Raw genomic sequence first — 15,239 nt, forward strand, 5'->3', positions numbered from 1 at the left:
TTGCCACCAAAGTGGATAACCAGACATTTATCCACATTAAACTGCATCTGCCATGCATCTGCCCACTCACCTAACTTGTCCAGGTCACCCTGTAATCCCCTAACATCCTCATCACATTTCACCCTACCACCTAGCTTTGTGTCATCAGCAAATTTGCTAATGTTATTGCTGATACCATCTTCTATATCATTTACATATATTGTAAAAAGCTGCGGTCCCAGCACGGATCCCTGCGGTACCCCACTGGTCACTGCCTGCCATTCCGAAATGGAGCCGTTAATCACTACCCTTTGTTTCCTATTAGCCAACCAATTCTCTATCCAATCTAGTACTTTGCCCCCAATCCCGTGCGCCCTAATTTTACTCACTAACCTCTTGTGTGGGACTTTATCAAAAGCTTTCTGAAAGTCCAGGTACACTACATCCACTAGATCTCCCTCGTCCATCTTCCGAGTTACATCCTCAAAAAATTCAAGAAGATTAGTCAAGCATGATTTCCCCTTCATAAATCCATGCTGACTCTGTCCTATCCTGTTACTATTATCCAGATGTGCCGTAATTTCATCCTTTATAATAGACTCCAGCATCTTTCCCACCACTGAGGTCAGACTAACTGGTCTATAATTTCCTGCTTTCTCCCGCCCACCCTTCTTAAAAAGTGGCACAACATTAGCCGCCCTCCAATCCTCAGGAACCGACCCCGATTCTATTGAACTCTGGAAAATAATCACCAGCGCATCCACGATTTCCCGAGCCACCTCCTTCAGTACCCTGGGATGCAGGCCATCAGGTCCCGGAGACTTATCAACCTTCAGACCTAACAGTCTCTCCAACACCAAATCCTGGCAAATAGAAATTCCCTTAAGTTCAGGTCCTTCAGCCACTGTTACCTCAGGGAGATTGCTTGTGTCTTCCCCAGTGAACACAGATCTGAAGTACCCATTTAATTCCTCTGCCATTTCTTCGTTCCCAGTAATATATTCCCCTGCTTCTGTCTTCAAGGGCCCAATTTTTGTCCTAACCATTTTTTTGCCTTGGACATACCTAAAAAAGCTTTTACTATCCTCCTTTATATTCTTGGCCAGTTTACCTTCGTACCTCATTTTTTCTCTGCGTATTTCCTTCTTACTAATCCTCTGTTGTTCTTTAAAAGCTTCCCAGTCCTCCGTTTTCCCGCTTATCTTCGCTAAGTTATACTTTTTCTCTTTTAACCTTATATGTTTCTTTACTTCCCTCGTCAGCCACGGCTTGTGTTCAAGTCTTCAGAATGAGAATTGAAACCACAGTCACTAAAAGAGACAACAAGGTTACTCCCTAAGCTGCAGCACCATGGTCCTACCTGGCAAGTGATCCCAATGAGGCCACCGAGGAACCGGAACAGTCATCACAGGGAGCCATTGAGGGGGGACCAAAGAAGGTGTCAACTTGGACCCCACCAGTGGGCCGCTGCCCTGGGTTTGACATGTATGCTCAAACTGTCAGGGAATATATAAATGCCAGGTTCATCAGCCGCACCCAAAAGGTAGAGCAAAACATCACCCGTTCACAATGCAATGTCATCCATGCTCTCAAAACCAACCTCTACATTGTCATTAAACCAGCAGATAAAGGAGGAGCCATTGTCATTGAGAATAGAGCAGATTACTGCAAGGAAGCGTGCCGACAACTCAACAACCAGGAACACTATAGGCAACTATCAGCCAATTTGACCAAAGAGCACACCCGTGAACTAAACACATTGATCAGGAATTTGGATCCAGTCCTTCAGAGTTCCTTATGCGGCCTCATCCCATGTACTTCTTGCATAGGAGACTTCTACTGTCTTTGGAAGATACACAAAGCCAACAAACCAGGACGTTCCGTCGTATCAGGCACTGGGAATCTGTGTGAGAACTCCTTTGGCTATGTTGAAAGCATCTTGAAACCCTTTGTACGGGGGACCCCAACTTCTGTCGCAACACTACAGATTTCTTACAGAAACTTAGCACCCATGGACTAGTCAAACCGGAAACATTCTTCATCACAATGGACATTTCAACATTCTACACCAGCATCGCCCACTATGATGGCATTGCGGCAACAGCCTCAGTCCTCAACACAACAACTGACAATCCCTAAACACCGTCCTACAACTCGTCTGCTTTATCCTCAACTACAACATTTTCACCTTTGAAAACCAGCTCTTCATCCAGACACACAGAACAGCTATGGGGACCAAATTTGCACCCCAGTATGCCAATGTCTTGATGGACAGGTTCAAACAAGACTTCTTCTCTACACAGGACCACCAAGTAACACTACACACCAGATACATTGATGACATTTTCTCCTCTGGACCCATGGTGAGGAGTCAGTGAAACAACTACGCAGTGACATCAACGAGTTTCATCCCACCATCAGACTTACCATGGACTATTCTCTAGTATCTGTCTCATTCCTGGACACATGCATCTCCATCAAGGATGGGCATTCAGCACCTCACTTTACTGCAAACCCATGGATAACTTCATGATGCTACACTTCTCTAGCTTCCTCCCGAAACATATTAAAACAGCCATCCCCTACGATCAAGCCCTACGCATACACAGGATCTGTTCAGATGAGGTGGAGTGTGATGGGCACTTGGAAGTACTCAAGGATGCCCTCATAAGAACAGGGTACGATGCTCAACTCAGTGACTGCCAGTTCTGATGTGCCACAGCAAGAAACCGTAATGACCTCCTCAGGAGACAGACACAGGCTGCAACCGACAGGGTACCCTTCATTTGTCCAGTACTTCCCAGGAGCTGAAAAACTACGCCATGTTCTTTGCAACCTGCAACACATTATCAATGAGGATGAGTACCTCGCCAAGACCTTCCCCATGCTTCCTCGTCTAGCCTTTAAACAACCACCAAATCTCAAACAGATCATTGTTCGCAGTGAACTGCCCAGCTTTCAGGACAATACCATGCAACCTCGTCACGGTGGACGCTGTAAGATGTGTCAGAGTGTCGACTCAGATACCATCAATACGCGTGGGGGCACCTCCCACCGTGTACGTGGCAGGTACTCATGTGACTCGGCCAAAGTTGTCTACCTCATACGCTGCAGGCAAGGATTCCCTGAGGCAATGGTGAGACTGAGCAGAGGCTACAGCAATGGATGGATGGGCACCACACAACAACCACCAGGCAGGAGGGTTCTCTCCCAGTTGGAGAATGCTTCAGTGGTCTAGGACATTCGGCCTCGGACCTTTGGGTGACCATCCTCCAAGGTGGACTTTGGGACAGGCAACAACGCAATCAGCCAAGCAGAGGATGATAGCTAAGTTTGGCACCCATGGGGATGGCCTCAACTGGGACAAACACACACACACAGACACTCCTACATACATACATACATACATACACACACACACACACACACACAGACACTCCTACAGACATACATACATACACACACACACACACACACAGACACTCCTACAGACATACATACATACATACATACACACACACACACACAGACACACACACACACACACACAGACACACACAGACACTCCTGCAGACATACATACATACACACACACACAGACACACACACAGACACTCCTACAGACATACATACATACATACACACACACAGACATACATACACACACACAGACACTCCTACAGACATACATACACACACACACACAGACACACACAGACACTCCTACAGACATACATACATACATACACACACACACACACAGACACTCCTACAGACATACATACATACACACACACACATACACACACACACACAAACACACACACAAACACACACACATACACACACACACACAAACACACACACACACACACACACATACACACACACACACCTATAGACCCATACACTCACAGAGATCCTCTCTCATATACTTACAAATACACGCGCACACTCCCACATGCATTGTCTCACAGATTTATACCCCTTTACACTCACACTCACACACTATCTCACAGACACTCATACCTCCCCTCCCCCCGCACACACCCACCCACATGCACACTCACACATATAAGTTTATGAAGTGAATTTGTACTTGCAGAGTTACATTTTATTTTGCTCAAAAACCGCATGAATCCATATAAGATTCTGTAAATCCCTTTTTAGATTAGAATTAGTCTGAACATTGGGCACAGATGTTATGGGCTAGGCCAGACCACTCAAAACATTCTTAAGCAGGCAGCCCAGACCAAAATTTTGCAATTTGTTTCGATAAGTGTACAGTGCAAATTACCCGGATTAAGTTAGCGAGGTTGACTACCAGGTTTAAAAAAGACAAAAAATTTATGCACATAGTTGCATAATGAAACACGAAGAACAGAATAAAAAACCCCTACAGAACTCAGTCTATCCAAACTAGACTAAAGTATCCTGTTCCGAATATACACAGAAGTCCCAATAAGCAAATCCCTTTAAAAACCAGTACATAAGGAACACACGCTTACAGGTTGAAGTTAGGAGAGAGAGAGAGTTTTCACATAGTTCACTGTTGAACTCCCAACCAATACTGGACTGAACTAAACTGCTCAGCTCACCGAGAGAACTGACCACTCCCCTTTCTTTAAACAGGTCACTTCTAAAACATGACCACTTTGGTCTGAAGTTTCATCCGTTTACATATAAACAAAAAGGCCTCTCAATACCCTTTAATCTCTGTACCAAACCAGTCTGATCGGAGCCCGGCCTGCTTTATTGCCCCTCTGAAAAAAATCAAGGACAGAGTCTCCTCGAGCCAAGGAACAGCTTTTAGAAAGCAAAAGGATCTAGCTTTGTGACACAGACAGCCTCACACAGGGCACCTCACACCTTCAATGCATTATCTGGCCAACATGGCACCTATTGTTAAAGTTCACTTGAGAATGTAACTCGAAGAAAGTTCTGGGATTTACATTTTTTAGATTAGATTACTTACAGTGTGGAAACAGGCCCTTCGGCCCAACAAGTCCACACTGACCCACAACCCACCCAGACCCATTCCCCTACATTTACCCCTTCACATAACACTACGGGCAATTTAGCATGGCCAATTCACCTAACCTAACAGTTTTGGACTGTGGGAGGAAACCCACGCAGACACAGGGAGAACGTGCAAAACTCCACAGTGAGTCACCTGAGGCAGGAATTGAACCCGGGTCTCTGGCGCTGTGAGGCAGCAGTGCTAACCACTGTGCCACTGTGCCAACCATTTGAAAGAACTGAAACCAACATGCCCATTCTAAAAGATGAGAGACTTAACAAACAATCCAGATCTTTTTCAATATATAATTTCAGTTCCATGCCTTTGTAAACTTTTGCTATAAATTCTGTCTCCTATGATCTTATACTCCACAACCACCTGAAGGAGCAGCGTTCTGAAAGCTAGTGCTTCCACATAAACCTGTTGGACTATAACCTGGTGTTGTGTGATTTCTAACTTTGATATTCCAAAGCTGTGCAGGTTAGGGTGGATTGGCCATACTAAACTGCCCATGGTGTCCAGGGATGTGTAGTTTAGATGTATTAGCCAGGGGAAATGCAGGGTTATAGGGGTAAGATGGGGGGGGGGGTGAGTCTGGGTGGGATGTTCTGGGTGTGGACTTGTTGGGCTGAATGGCCTGTTTCCACACTGTAGAGATTCAATGATTCTATGATCATGTCAAAACTACATTCACTCCCAGCAGAGGGCACCTCCTTTATTCATGGCCATACCATGAACTATTGGCCTTATTCAGAATCGAAACTGAACTTCCTTTCAAAGCACAGAGCTGCGCATTCCCAATCCGCTGACCAATGATTTTCCCGATCAGCTAACAGCACAAATGACCAATAACAGAAAATAGCATTTGACTTTTATTTCTTCATTAATCACAGTTTAAAATAAGGCATTAACCTTTACACTGCGAGAGTCACAGGAACTTCACAGAAGGGTAGAGTGATTACAGTCAATGTCATCATGTGAGTGCTTTGACACAGTGTCAGATTGCTCTCTCTGACAGTTTGGTCTGGATCAGGGGGACCCAGGATCAAGTCCCAACTGTCCAGAGGTGACATATCTGAACAGATTGATTGAAAATCTATACAATACCAGCAGAATTAAGCAATTGCTTGATAGTACAGAACTGTGGTCTTGTTCAAAGTCTTGTTCAAAGTCCAAGCTTTCTTTCATTCATTCATCACACCCGGAGTGCAAGAAATTGTTCTGAGACAAGGAACATCAATGTATGCAGCATAAAAGAGAGTGCTGATTAGTTGGGCCGTGGAGATGCAGCAAGAACTGTTAACTGCCAAGCTTAGATAGCTGAGTAAACTCAAGCCAGACGGATTGGTCAGGGTATTGCCATGGAGATAGCAGAATTGTTGATGCTCCCTATTGGTTAGTCTACAGCAGACCCAGGCATTCATGGTGAGGAGACTCTATTCACCACACCCACACTCTAATCCCACTCCCCCAGTGGTGGGGAGCTTTAACAACCAAATGCCATTTGGTTATCCCAAGTGGAATTTCCAAGCTTTACTCTCCTAAATGGCCATTGCCATGGGCCATAACCCAATTGTCTGGTGTCACTCAGTGGCAGCACTCTCATCTCTGAGTCAGAAATTTAGGAAGGAGAAATAACTTGGCTTTGCAACTGAGCTTCCCAATATTGGAGTTGGGGGCTGGGAGTCAGAAGATTGAGGAGTCAAGCCCCATTTCTGGAGATTCAGGCACAAAAACCAAGCCCAACACACTCAAAGAGTGCTGCACTGTCAGAGGTGCGTATTGGATGACATGTTAATTGACGCCTGTCTTCTCAAATGGGGAGGAAAGATCACACATTCCTCCAAAGTGAATCAGGGGACTTTTGTCCCAGAATCCTCATTCAGTCCCACTAAAAGAAAATTGGATGAGCTAGGCATTTGTCACATCGCTACTTGTTATTGCCACTTGCTATTGGAATGAACTTCTTGAGGAAGTGGTGGATGTGGACAGAATTGCAACGTTTAAAAGACATTTGGATAGGTACATGAATGGGAAAGGTTTGGAGAGATATGGACCAGGAGCAGGCAGATGCGACTAGTTTAGTTTGGGATTATAGTCAGCATGGACTGGTTGGACTGAAGGGTCTGTTTCCTGCTATATGGCTCAATGACTGTACGTGTAAATTGACTTGGGGCTCGGCCACTGATGCAGGGCAAGATCAATAGCATGGGTTCTATTCCCATACTGGCTAAGATCACCCCGTGAAGACCCTGCCTTCTCAACCCCACCCCTTACATTGTGGCCTTCTGATTAAACTCACTAATAGTCATTCCCTTTCAATGAGAGAGCAGTCTGTAGGGCTCAAGTTGCCGTCATTGCACAGTTGGCAATTTTATAAAACACACTCCAGTTTGAGAAGTACTCCACTGAATTTCTGAAACACTTTGGGATGCCCCATGGATGTTATAGGTAATATTGAATTATTACAGCCCTGAAAGAGGCTGTTTGGTTCATCATGCCTACACAAGCTCTCTGCAAGAGCATCTCAGTTACTCCCCCATTCTGAGTTCTTCCTTACTTTCCATTCTCTGTATTGTCTGCTCTCTGACCTCTTTAGTTCAGCCCTTCTATCGGTCAATTGTGACAAAGATACACAACAATGGTGTCCTTTTGAGGGTGGTCTTAATAGGAACATTGACACTTGCTTAAATATATATATACTGTATACCTATTTATAATACATTACAGAAATACTCTTCATTAGAAACAATCATGTTAAAAAAAAAATCACTTACACAAAACACCAGTCTAGTCAATGAACAGAATTCTTATTTTACACCCACCCTGAACACCACCAATCTTCTTGTACATGGTATGACTATGTGACTATATCTTGACTATATCCAGATTACATTGGATAGTTGGCTTGGGAAGGGGATTGATAGATTTTTATTAGCCAAGGCTAATAGGAGTTATGGAACACAGGTGAGTACATGGATCGGAATGGCAGAATAGATTCAATGGGCTGAATGGCTTCCTTCTACTCCCATTTGTGAAAAGCACCAGCATTTGTGGAATGCACGAATGCTCATCCTCCCATTGTTCACTATGTTATCCAAACACATCAGGGTGTATTGTTCCCAATTCCATCTCCGATAACCTTTTCCCAGCACCCGAAATCCATGGGGCTCCATATCTTCCTCAAACTCAAAGATGGAATCATACAAACCATTGCTATCTTGATTAATCACTTGCCAGCTTCTTCCACTTTTCCAACCTGGTTTGCTGTATGTGTTGTATTACACAGTTACACATCCAAAGCCATCATTGTGATCTACTGAGCGTTAACAATCTCAATTGTCTGTGCCACCAAATGAAAGGAAAACAAGCTGGGGGTGAGTAGGAAACTGTACCTTTACTGGCACAGATTAATTAAGCCAATTTGTTTGCTTAAAGGTCAGTGTTCATTGTCCATCTCTAATTGCCCTTGAGAAGGTTGCAATGAGTCACAACTGAGAAGCTTGCTGCAGCCATTTTGGAGAGTGTCAACATCACTGCATTGGGTTGGGAGTCACATATAGGCCTGACCAGGGAAGGATGACAGATTTCCACCCCTGAATGACATTAATGATTCAGGTGGGTTTTTAAATAACAATCTCGTAATTATATGGTCACCATTTTCGACCTTAGCTTTGTGAGATATATTTAATGAACTGAACTGAAATGTGCCAACAGCCATAGAGGGACTGGAACTTTTGTCCCTGAATAATTAGGCCAGGCTTCTGGGGATTACTAATTTAGTAATACAATCCCAAAGCTGCTACTACCCTCTTGTCATGTATTCTAAATGATTTTTAAGATTTGTTCATGGGATATGGATTTAAGACTATATGATTTAGGATCAGAATTAGGTCATTCAGCCCATCGAGTCTGCTCCACCATTCACTGAGATCATGGCTGATAACCCTCAACTCCACTTTCCTGCCTTTTTCCCATAATCCTTGGTTCCTTTCCTGAGTAAAAATCTGTCTCTCTCAGCTTTGAATATACTTAATGACCCAACACTCTGTGGTAAAGAATTCCACAGGTTCACTCCCCTCAGAGAGAAGAGATGCCTCCTCATCTCTGTCATAAATGTGCAATTCCTTATTCTGAGATTGCACTCTTTGGTCCTAGACTCTCCCACATGGGAAACAACAGGATTCCCCTGAGGAATCTTTTATGTTTTAATATTTGCTGCCGAACTCCAATTGCCCTGGCGGAGAAGATTGTAAGAAGGTTGCCCTTCTTTAACTGCTGTGGGTGTGGGAACCCATGTTAGGGAGGGAGCTCCAGGATGTTGACCCAGTGACATTGAAGGAGCAGCGATATATTTCTACATCAGAATGGTGTGACTTGAAGGGGAACGTAATGCTGGTAGAGCTCCCACCTATCTGCTGCCTTTGTCCTTCTAGATGATTGAAGTCATGGGTTTGATGGTGCTGTCTGAGGAGCATCGGTGAGTCATTGTGGTGCATCTTGCAGATGGTACACACTGCTGAAAGTTTGCATCGGTGATAGTGAGGGAAGTGGATATGGAAGGTGGTGGATGTGGGGCCAAGCGGGGGCTGCTTTGTCCTGGAAGGTGTCAAGCTTCTTGAGTGTTGTTGGAGCTGCCCCCATCACACTCCTGACTTGTGCCTTGTGGATGGTGGACATGTTTTGGGAAGTTGGGAGGTGAGTTGCTTGCTGCAGGATTCTTAACCTTTGCAGCCACCGTATTTATATGGCTAGCCCAGTCCAGTTTCTGGTCAATGGTAACCCCCAAGATGTTGATAGTGGGAAATTCAGTGATGGTAATGCCACTCATGTCAAGATACAATGGCTAGATTGTCTCTCACTGGAAATAGTAATTGCCTGGCATGTGTGGAGTCTGGTTGCTACTTATCTGCCCAAGCCTGGATATTGTCCAAGTCTTGCTACAATTGAACATGTAATGCTTCAGTATCTCAGCAGTTTCAAATGGTACTGAATATTACGCAAATCAACTAACATCCTATTTCTGACCTTATTATGGAGGGAAGGTCATTGATGAAGCAGCCGAAGATGGTTGGGCCTAGGACACTACCCAGAAGAACTCCTGTCACTTTACAGCACTGTAACTGACACCTTCCATTATTTTACTAATAATTGAGAGTACAGTGATGCTTTGGTAATTGGCCAAGTTGGGTTTGCCCTGCTTTTTGTGGACAGGACATATTGGATAATACCTGGTAGATGCCAATGTTGTGGCTGTACTGGAACAGCTCATCCAGGGGTGCAGCAGGTTCTGGAGGACAAGTCTTCTGTACTATTGCTGAAATGTTCTTCAAGGTGACTCTGCAGTGCTTTCAACTGTTTCAAGCTATCGCATGGAATGAATTGAATTGGCACCTGTGAATGTGGGGACTACCGAAAGAGCCTAGGTGTCAGGAATTGCTTGGTAATTTAACAGTGGGGTGGTATCACCAGCTGATTGTTATCAACAGTGGCACTTCCAAAAAGAGACAGAATGGGAGAGAATGCACAACAGAGAAAAAGGCAATTTGGCGCAATTGGTATCTTACGCAACATACGCAACCCCTTATTCACCTAACCCAGTCTGCAAATCCCATTCCCTCCTGCTTGTTGAATAATGATCCAGAGCAAAAGATTTGTTTTTCTCCACCTCACAAAGCCTTGAAAACGGAATAGGAAATTTAGACTTTGAGTTTGTTGCAGACTGGATTCAGGATCTTCCTGACGAAGGGCTTTTGCCTGAAATGTTGATTTTCCTGCTCCTTGGATGCTGCCTGGCCCGCTGTGCTTTTCCAGAACCACTCTGATCTAGACTCAAGACCCTCTACTCTTCTCTCTAACAGATTTTTAAAAACAATGAGGATGGGTGAACTGGTTTTATGCAAAATGAGAAACTACCAAAAGGGCCATTTGGGTCCTTGGGCCTGTGACACCTCCCAGAAAGTTTGATGCAAGTGATGCAATCCTACCCTTTCCGTGTAGCGCTGTAAACATTTCTCCTTCATTTGTTACGATTGTACTAAAATTATTGTTGAGCTCGCTTCCACCATAATGTGCTACCTGATCAACTGTGCCGTTAATCAGGAACAGTTGGGGCAGACTACAGACCTTACAGTCGTAAGGTGGATCCATGGTTATCCTACCTTTTAAGGCCACTGTTCTCATAATCACTCTGTGAGGGAAGTAATCTAGTGTCAGCGATCTAGTCTAAAATTGATTTACTTGGGGGGGGGGTGCTTCTGTGAATTGCTGGGTACTGCAAACCCCTTGGTTTGAGGAGGAGACCAACTTCCAAAAGATGGGAAAAGCCAGGGCAAAATGCCTGGCCTTCTTTACAAAACCCCTTTGGTTGTGATGGCCATCTGATACGCAGATTATATAAAATGTTTATTCTCCTCACTTCGCTTCATTTAAACATTGACGAAGAAAAGAGCAAGCCCATTGCCTAGGCTTTTACATGGTGCAAGAACATCCCTTTGACCTTCTGCCTCCGTGCCAGGCAGCAACCCAGAGCTACGACAATGGTGAGAAATATTACAATCATCAATATCAGCAACAAGAGACTCCATGTCGCCCAGTCTCGTGTGCCCTCTTGGCAGAGGCTGGGCCGTGGGCTAAACAATTGCGCTTGCGAGTATCCATCTTTGGTCTGGTAATGGCACAGCACTGACCGTTTGTCTGGGACATCGACCCAGGCCAGCCACCGGACCTCAGTCGACCGGCAGCAGTCAAATGGGTTGCCAGAGAGCAGCAGGGTACGTAGGGTCCCATTCAGCAGCTCCATGGAGGTTTGCTGCAAGGTACTGAACTGATTGTTGCGCAGATCCACGGTTTCTAGCGACAAGCTCCTGCTGGAGATGGCAAGCTCAGTCAACTGGTTCTCAGACACATCCAGCGTCCGGAGATTGGAAAAACGTGACAGGTTCACGCCCAACGAGAGAAGCCTGTTGCCTTTCAAAGACAAGTTGGTCAATGAAGCCTCCAGATCAGACAGAGCCTCAGGATGAATGCTCATTCCAGGATTCAAGGACAGGTCCAACTCCACAAGTGGAGTTTGATGAAAAGCATGAGGAGGCAAGTGCTTAATGTTGTTGTTGTGCAGATATAAATACCCGAGTGTATTGATTCGGGAGAAACTTGTGCACCCATTCTCATGGTCCTCAGGCCAATGGGTGCCCCAACAAATGTTGACGTTGTTGTTATGAAGGCTAATGATCTGAATTCTGTTCAGGCCCCTGAAGGTATTGGAAGGTAGATTCTGTAGGTGGTTGTCTTGAAGGTGCAAGTGTTCCAGGAAGCTGAGGCTGCCCCAGGCCAGTGAAAGGTTCAGTAATGCGTTGGAACTCAAGTCGAGGTTGACCAGCAAGTTCAGCATGTTGGCCTCACCGATGACGAAACTGTGCAGGCAGTTCCTGCTGAGGTTGAGGAACCTCAAGGAGTTCATGTTTCGGAAGAATTCCCATGGGATGGAGGTTATCTCATTGTAGCTCAGATCCAAGTAGACCAATTCAGTCAAGTGCAGTGAGAGAGAGGACTTGGTCACGTTTGTCTGCAAATTCCGATTCAGGCTCCCTTCTAGGTGGGAGGGCGGTGGGGACAGCCCTTGAAGTGAATTCCGTGAGAGGTCGAGGTGCTGGAGGCGGTTCCTCTTGGGAAAGAGGGGAAAATAGAGCAAATTATTGTCACTGAGATCCAACCATTGCAGAGAGTACTCCTCCTCTGACTCAGCCATGAGGAAGTGTTCAATGCTGTTCTTGCTCAAGTTCAGCACCTGAAGTTGCTTGAGGTCGAAGTCAGAGATACAGGGTATGGAGTTCATGGCCAGATCAAGCACAGACAGATTGGGGAGCGACTGAAATGCCCCCGACTCGATCTCAATGATGATGTTGTGCTGTAGGTTTACGTGGGTCAAAGAGGGGGATCCGCGGAAGGTGTGGTCTGAGAGTTTGGTGATGCTGTTCCTAGCCAAGGACAGCTCCTCGAGCAAGGGGGCCTCTTTCAGAAAATCCTCAACAACGTCAGTGTACAAACTGTTACCCGATAGCTCCAGCCTTTTCACATACGGTAACCTGCCGAGGCCATATTTGCTGAGATCCAGGAGGTTGTTTGCGAGGTTAAGCACCTCCAGGTGAGACAGACTGGCAAAGGTCCCTGGTTGGATAAACTCCAGGCGGTTGGATTGTAAATCCAGGTACTGAATGAAGTGGTAGAGAGTCAGATTCTCCATTGTCAGCCTCTTAATGCGATTAACAGATAAATCCAGTTTCCATATGTCGAAAGGGAGACCTGTGGGGATTATGTTAAGGTCTCTATTCTGGCATAATGCTTCTGCCTCTACCTAAAAAAAGGAGAAAGGGGAAAACAAAAGGACAAATTTGTGTTATACACAATTTGCAAATCCAAACTGTGCCTGATATGCCTTAAATGCATCTGCTTTGGCCATTTAAAACAGAAAATTCTGCTGTCAGAAAGAAATGTGGAAAGAAGGGCTGATATTTTTATAGCCACCACCTCAAGACCAATGCCCCCTAACTACGTTTTGAGTGCAGCCAAAGTGCATTAAATTAACTCCCAAGAGGCACCTCCTTCTCAGAATTTGTCACAACATTCAGGTTTTGAGAAACCATTGGTCAGAAAATTCCAGAGCACTTTACAGCAACCTCCACTGATGCAGCACCTTTTAACAAACGGAACATCTCAACATCCTTTACGGAAGCATTACGGAACAGAGTTTGACATCAAGAAGGTTACCTCAGAGGACAATGGGATCTTGATCAGATGGGCCAATGGACTGAGGAGTGGCAGATAGGAGTTTTATTTAGATAAATGCGAGGTGCTGCATTCTGGAAAGGCAAATCAGGACAGGACTTATACACTTTATGGTAATGCCCTGGGGAGTGTTGCTGAACAAAGAGACCTTGGAGTGCAGGTTCATAGCTCCTTGGAAGTGGAGTCACAGGTAGATAGGATAGTGAAGGTGGCGTTTGGTATGCTTTCCTTTATTGGTCAGAGTATTGAGTACAGGAATTGGGAGGTCATGTTGCAGCTGTACAGGACATTGGTTAGGCCACTGTTGGAATATTGTGTGCAATTTTAGTCTCCTTCCTATCAAAAGGGTGTTTTGAAACTTGAAAGGGTTCAGAAAAGATTTACAAGGATGTTGCCAGGGTTGGAGGATTTGAGCTATAGGGAGAGGCTGAACAGGCTGGGGCTGTTTTCCCTGGAGCATCGGAGGCTGAGGGGTGACCTTATAGAGGTTTATAAAACTATGAGGGGCATCGATGAGGGGTAAATAAACAAATGTCTATTCACTGGGGTCGGGGAGTCAAATTAGAGGACATGGGTTTAGGGTGAAAGGGGAAAAATTTTAAATGGATCCAAGGGGCAACTTTTTCACGCAGAGGATGGTGCGTGTATGGAATGAGCTGCCGGAGGAAGTGGTAGATGCTGGTACAATTACAACATTTAAAAGGCATTTGGATGGGTATATGAATTGGAAGGGTTTAGAGGGATATGGATCAAGTGCTGGCAAATGGGACTAGATTAGGTTGGGATATCTGATTGGAATGGACAAATTGGTCCAAAGGGTTGGTTTCCGTGCTGTATATTTGTGTCTATCGAGACACATCAGGAGAATGTCTGGGTAACAGACATTGGAGGGGACGGGGGGAAATAAGGATGATGATAAGTTAGAAAATCATTGGTTGAATAATCCAGCGATCCGGGCCATTACCCTGGGAACACAGGGTTAAATCCCAGCATGGCAGCTGCTGGACTGTCACTTAATTGTCTGGAGTTGAAAGGTAGTTACATGACATGATTTCTGACAGGCCTATTGCAAAACTTTTGGACGGAGGCTGAACATTGGCCTAGGACACTGGACAGAAGTGCCTCCACAACCTCACATCCCATCTCTCAGCTCTTCCCATCCATGCCCCGTGAACATTGACACCACAAAGAAGAGCTCGTAAGTTCTCCCCAGTATCCTGCTCAGTCTTTAGTGCTCAACCTAGAAGGTAGCTATTAGTCATTATCATACCTCTGTGCAGGGGGACCTGACTGTTGTGTTTCCAATATTACAACATGATCTTCCACCTACTATACTCAATGCTCTGACCAATAAAGGAAAGCATACCAAACACCTTCTACACTATCATATCTACCTGCAACTCCACTTGCAAGGAACTACGAACAACAATAATCACTCCTTCAATAAAGCATT

At 45.1% G+C, this 15,239-nt stretch overlaps 1 protein-coding gene across 3 annotated transcripts in view; it reads right to left on the bottom strand.

Moving 5' to 3' along the window:
• Positions 1-5,858: 5,858 nt before the first annotated feature.
• lrrc32 (leucine rich repeat containing 32) overlaps positions 5,859-15,239 on the bottom strand; it is a 35,474-nt gene continuing 26,093 nt past the window's right edge. For all 3 annotated transcript variants that reach the window (XM_072576827.1, XM_072576828.1, XM_072576826.1), the window contains exon 3: positions 5,859-13,355. In XM_072576827.1, the coding sequence (XP_072432928.1) occupies positions 11,463-13,355 (1,893 nt within the window). In that variant the 3' untranslated portion in view covers positions 5,859-11,462. The remainder of the gene's footprint in view (positions 13,356-15,239) is intronic.

The sequence above is a fragment of the Chiloscyllium punctatum genome, chromosome 9 (assembly GCF_047496795.1).
Source record: "Chiloscyllium punctatum isolate Juve2018m chromosome 9, sChiPun1.3, whole genome shotgun sequence".
NCBI classification, from domain to species: domain Eukaryota; kingdom Metazoa; phylum Chordata; class Chondrichthyes; order Orectolobiformes; family Hemiscylliidae; genus Chiloscyllium; species Chiloscyllium punctatum.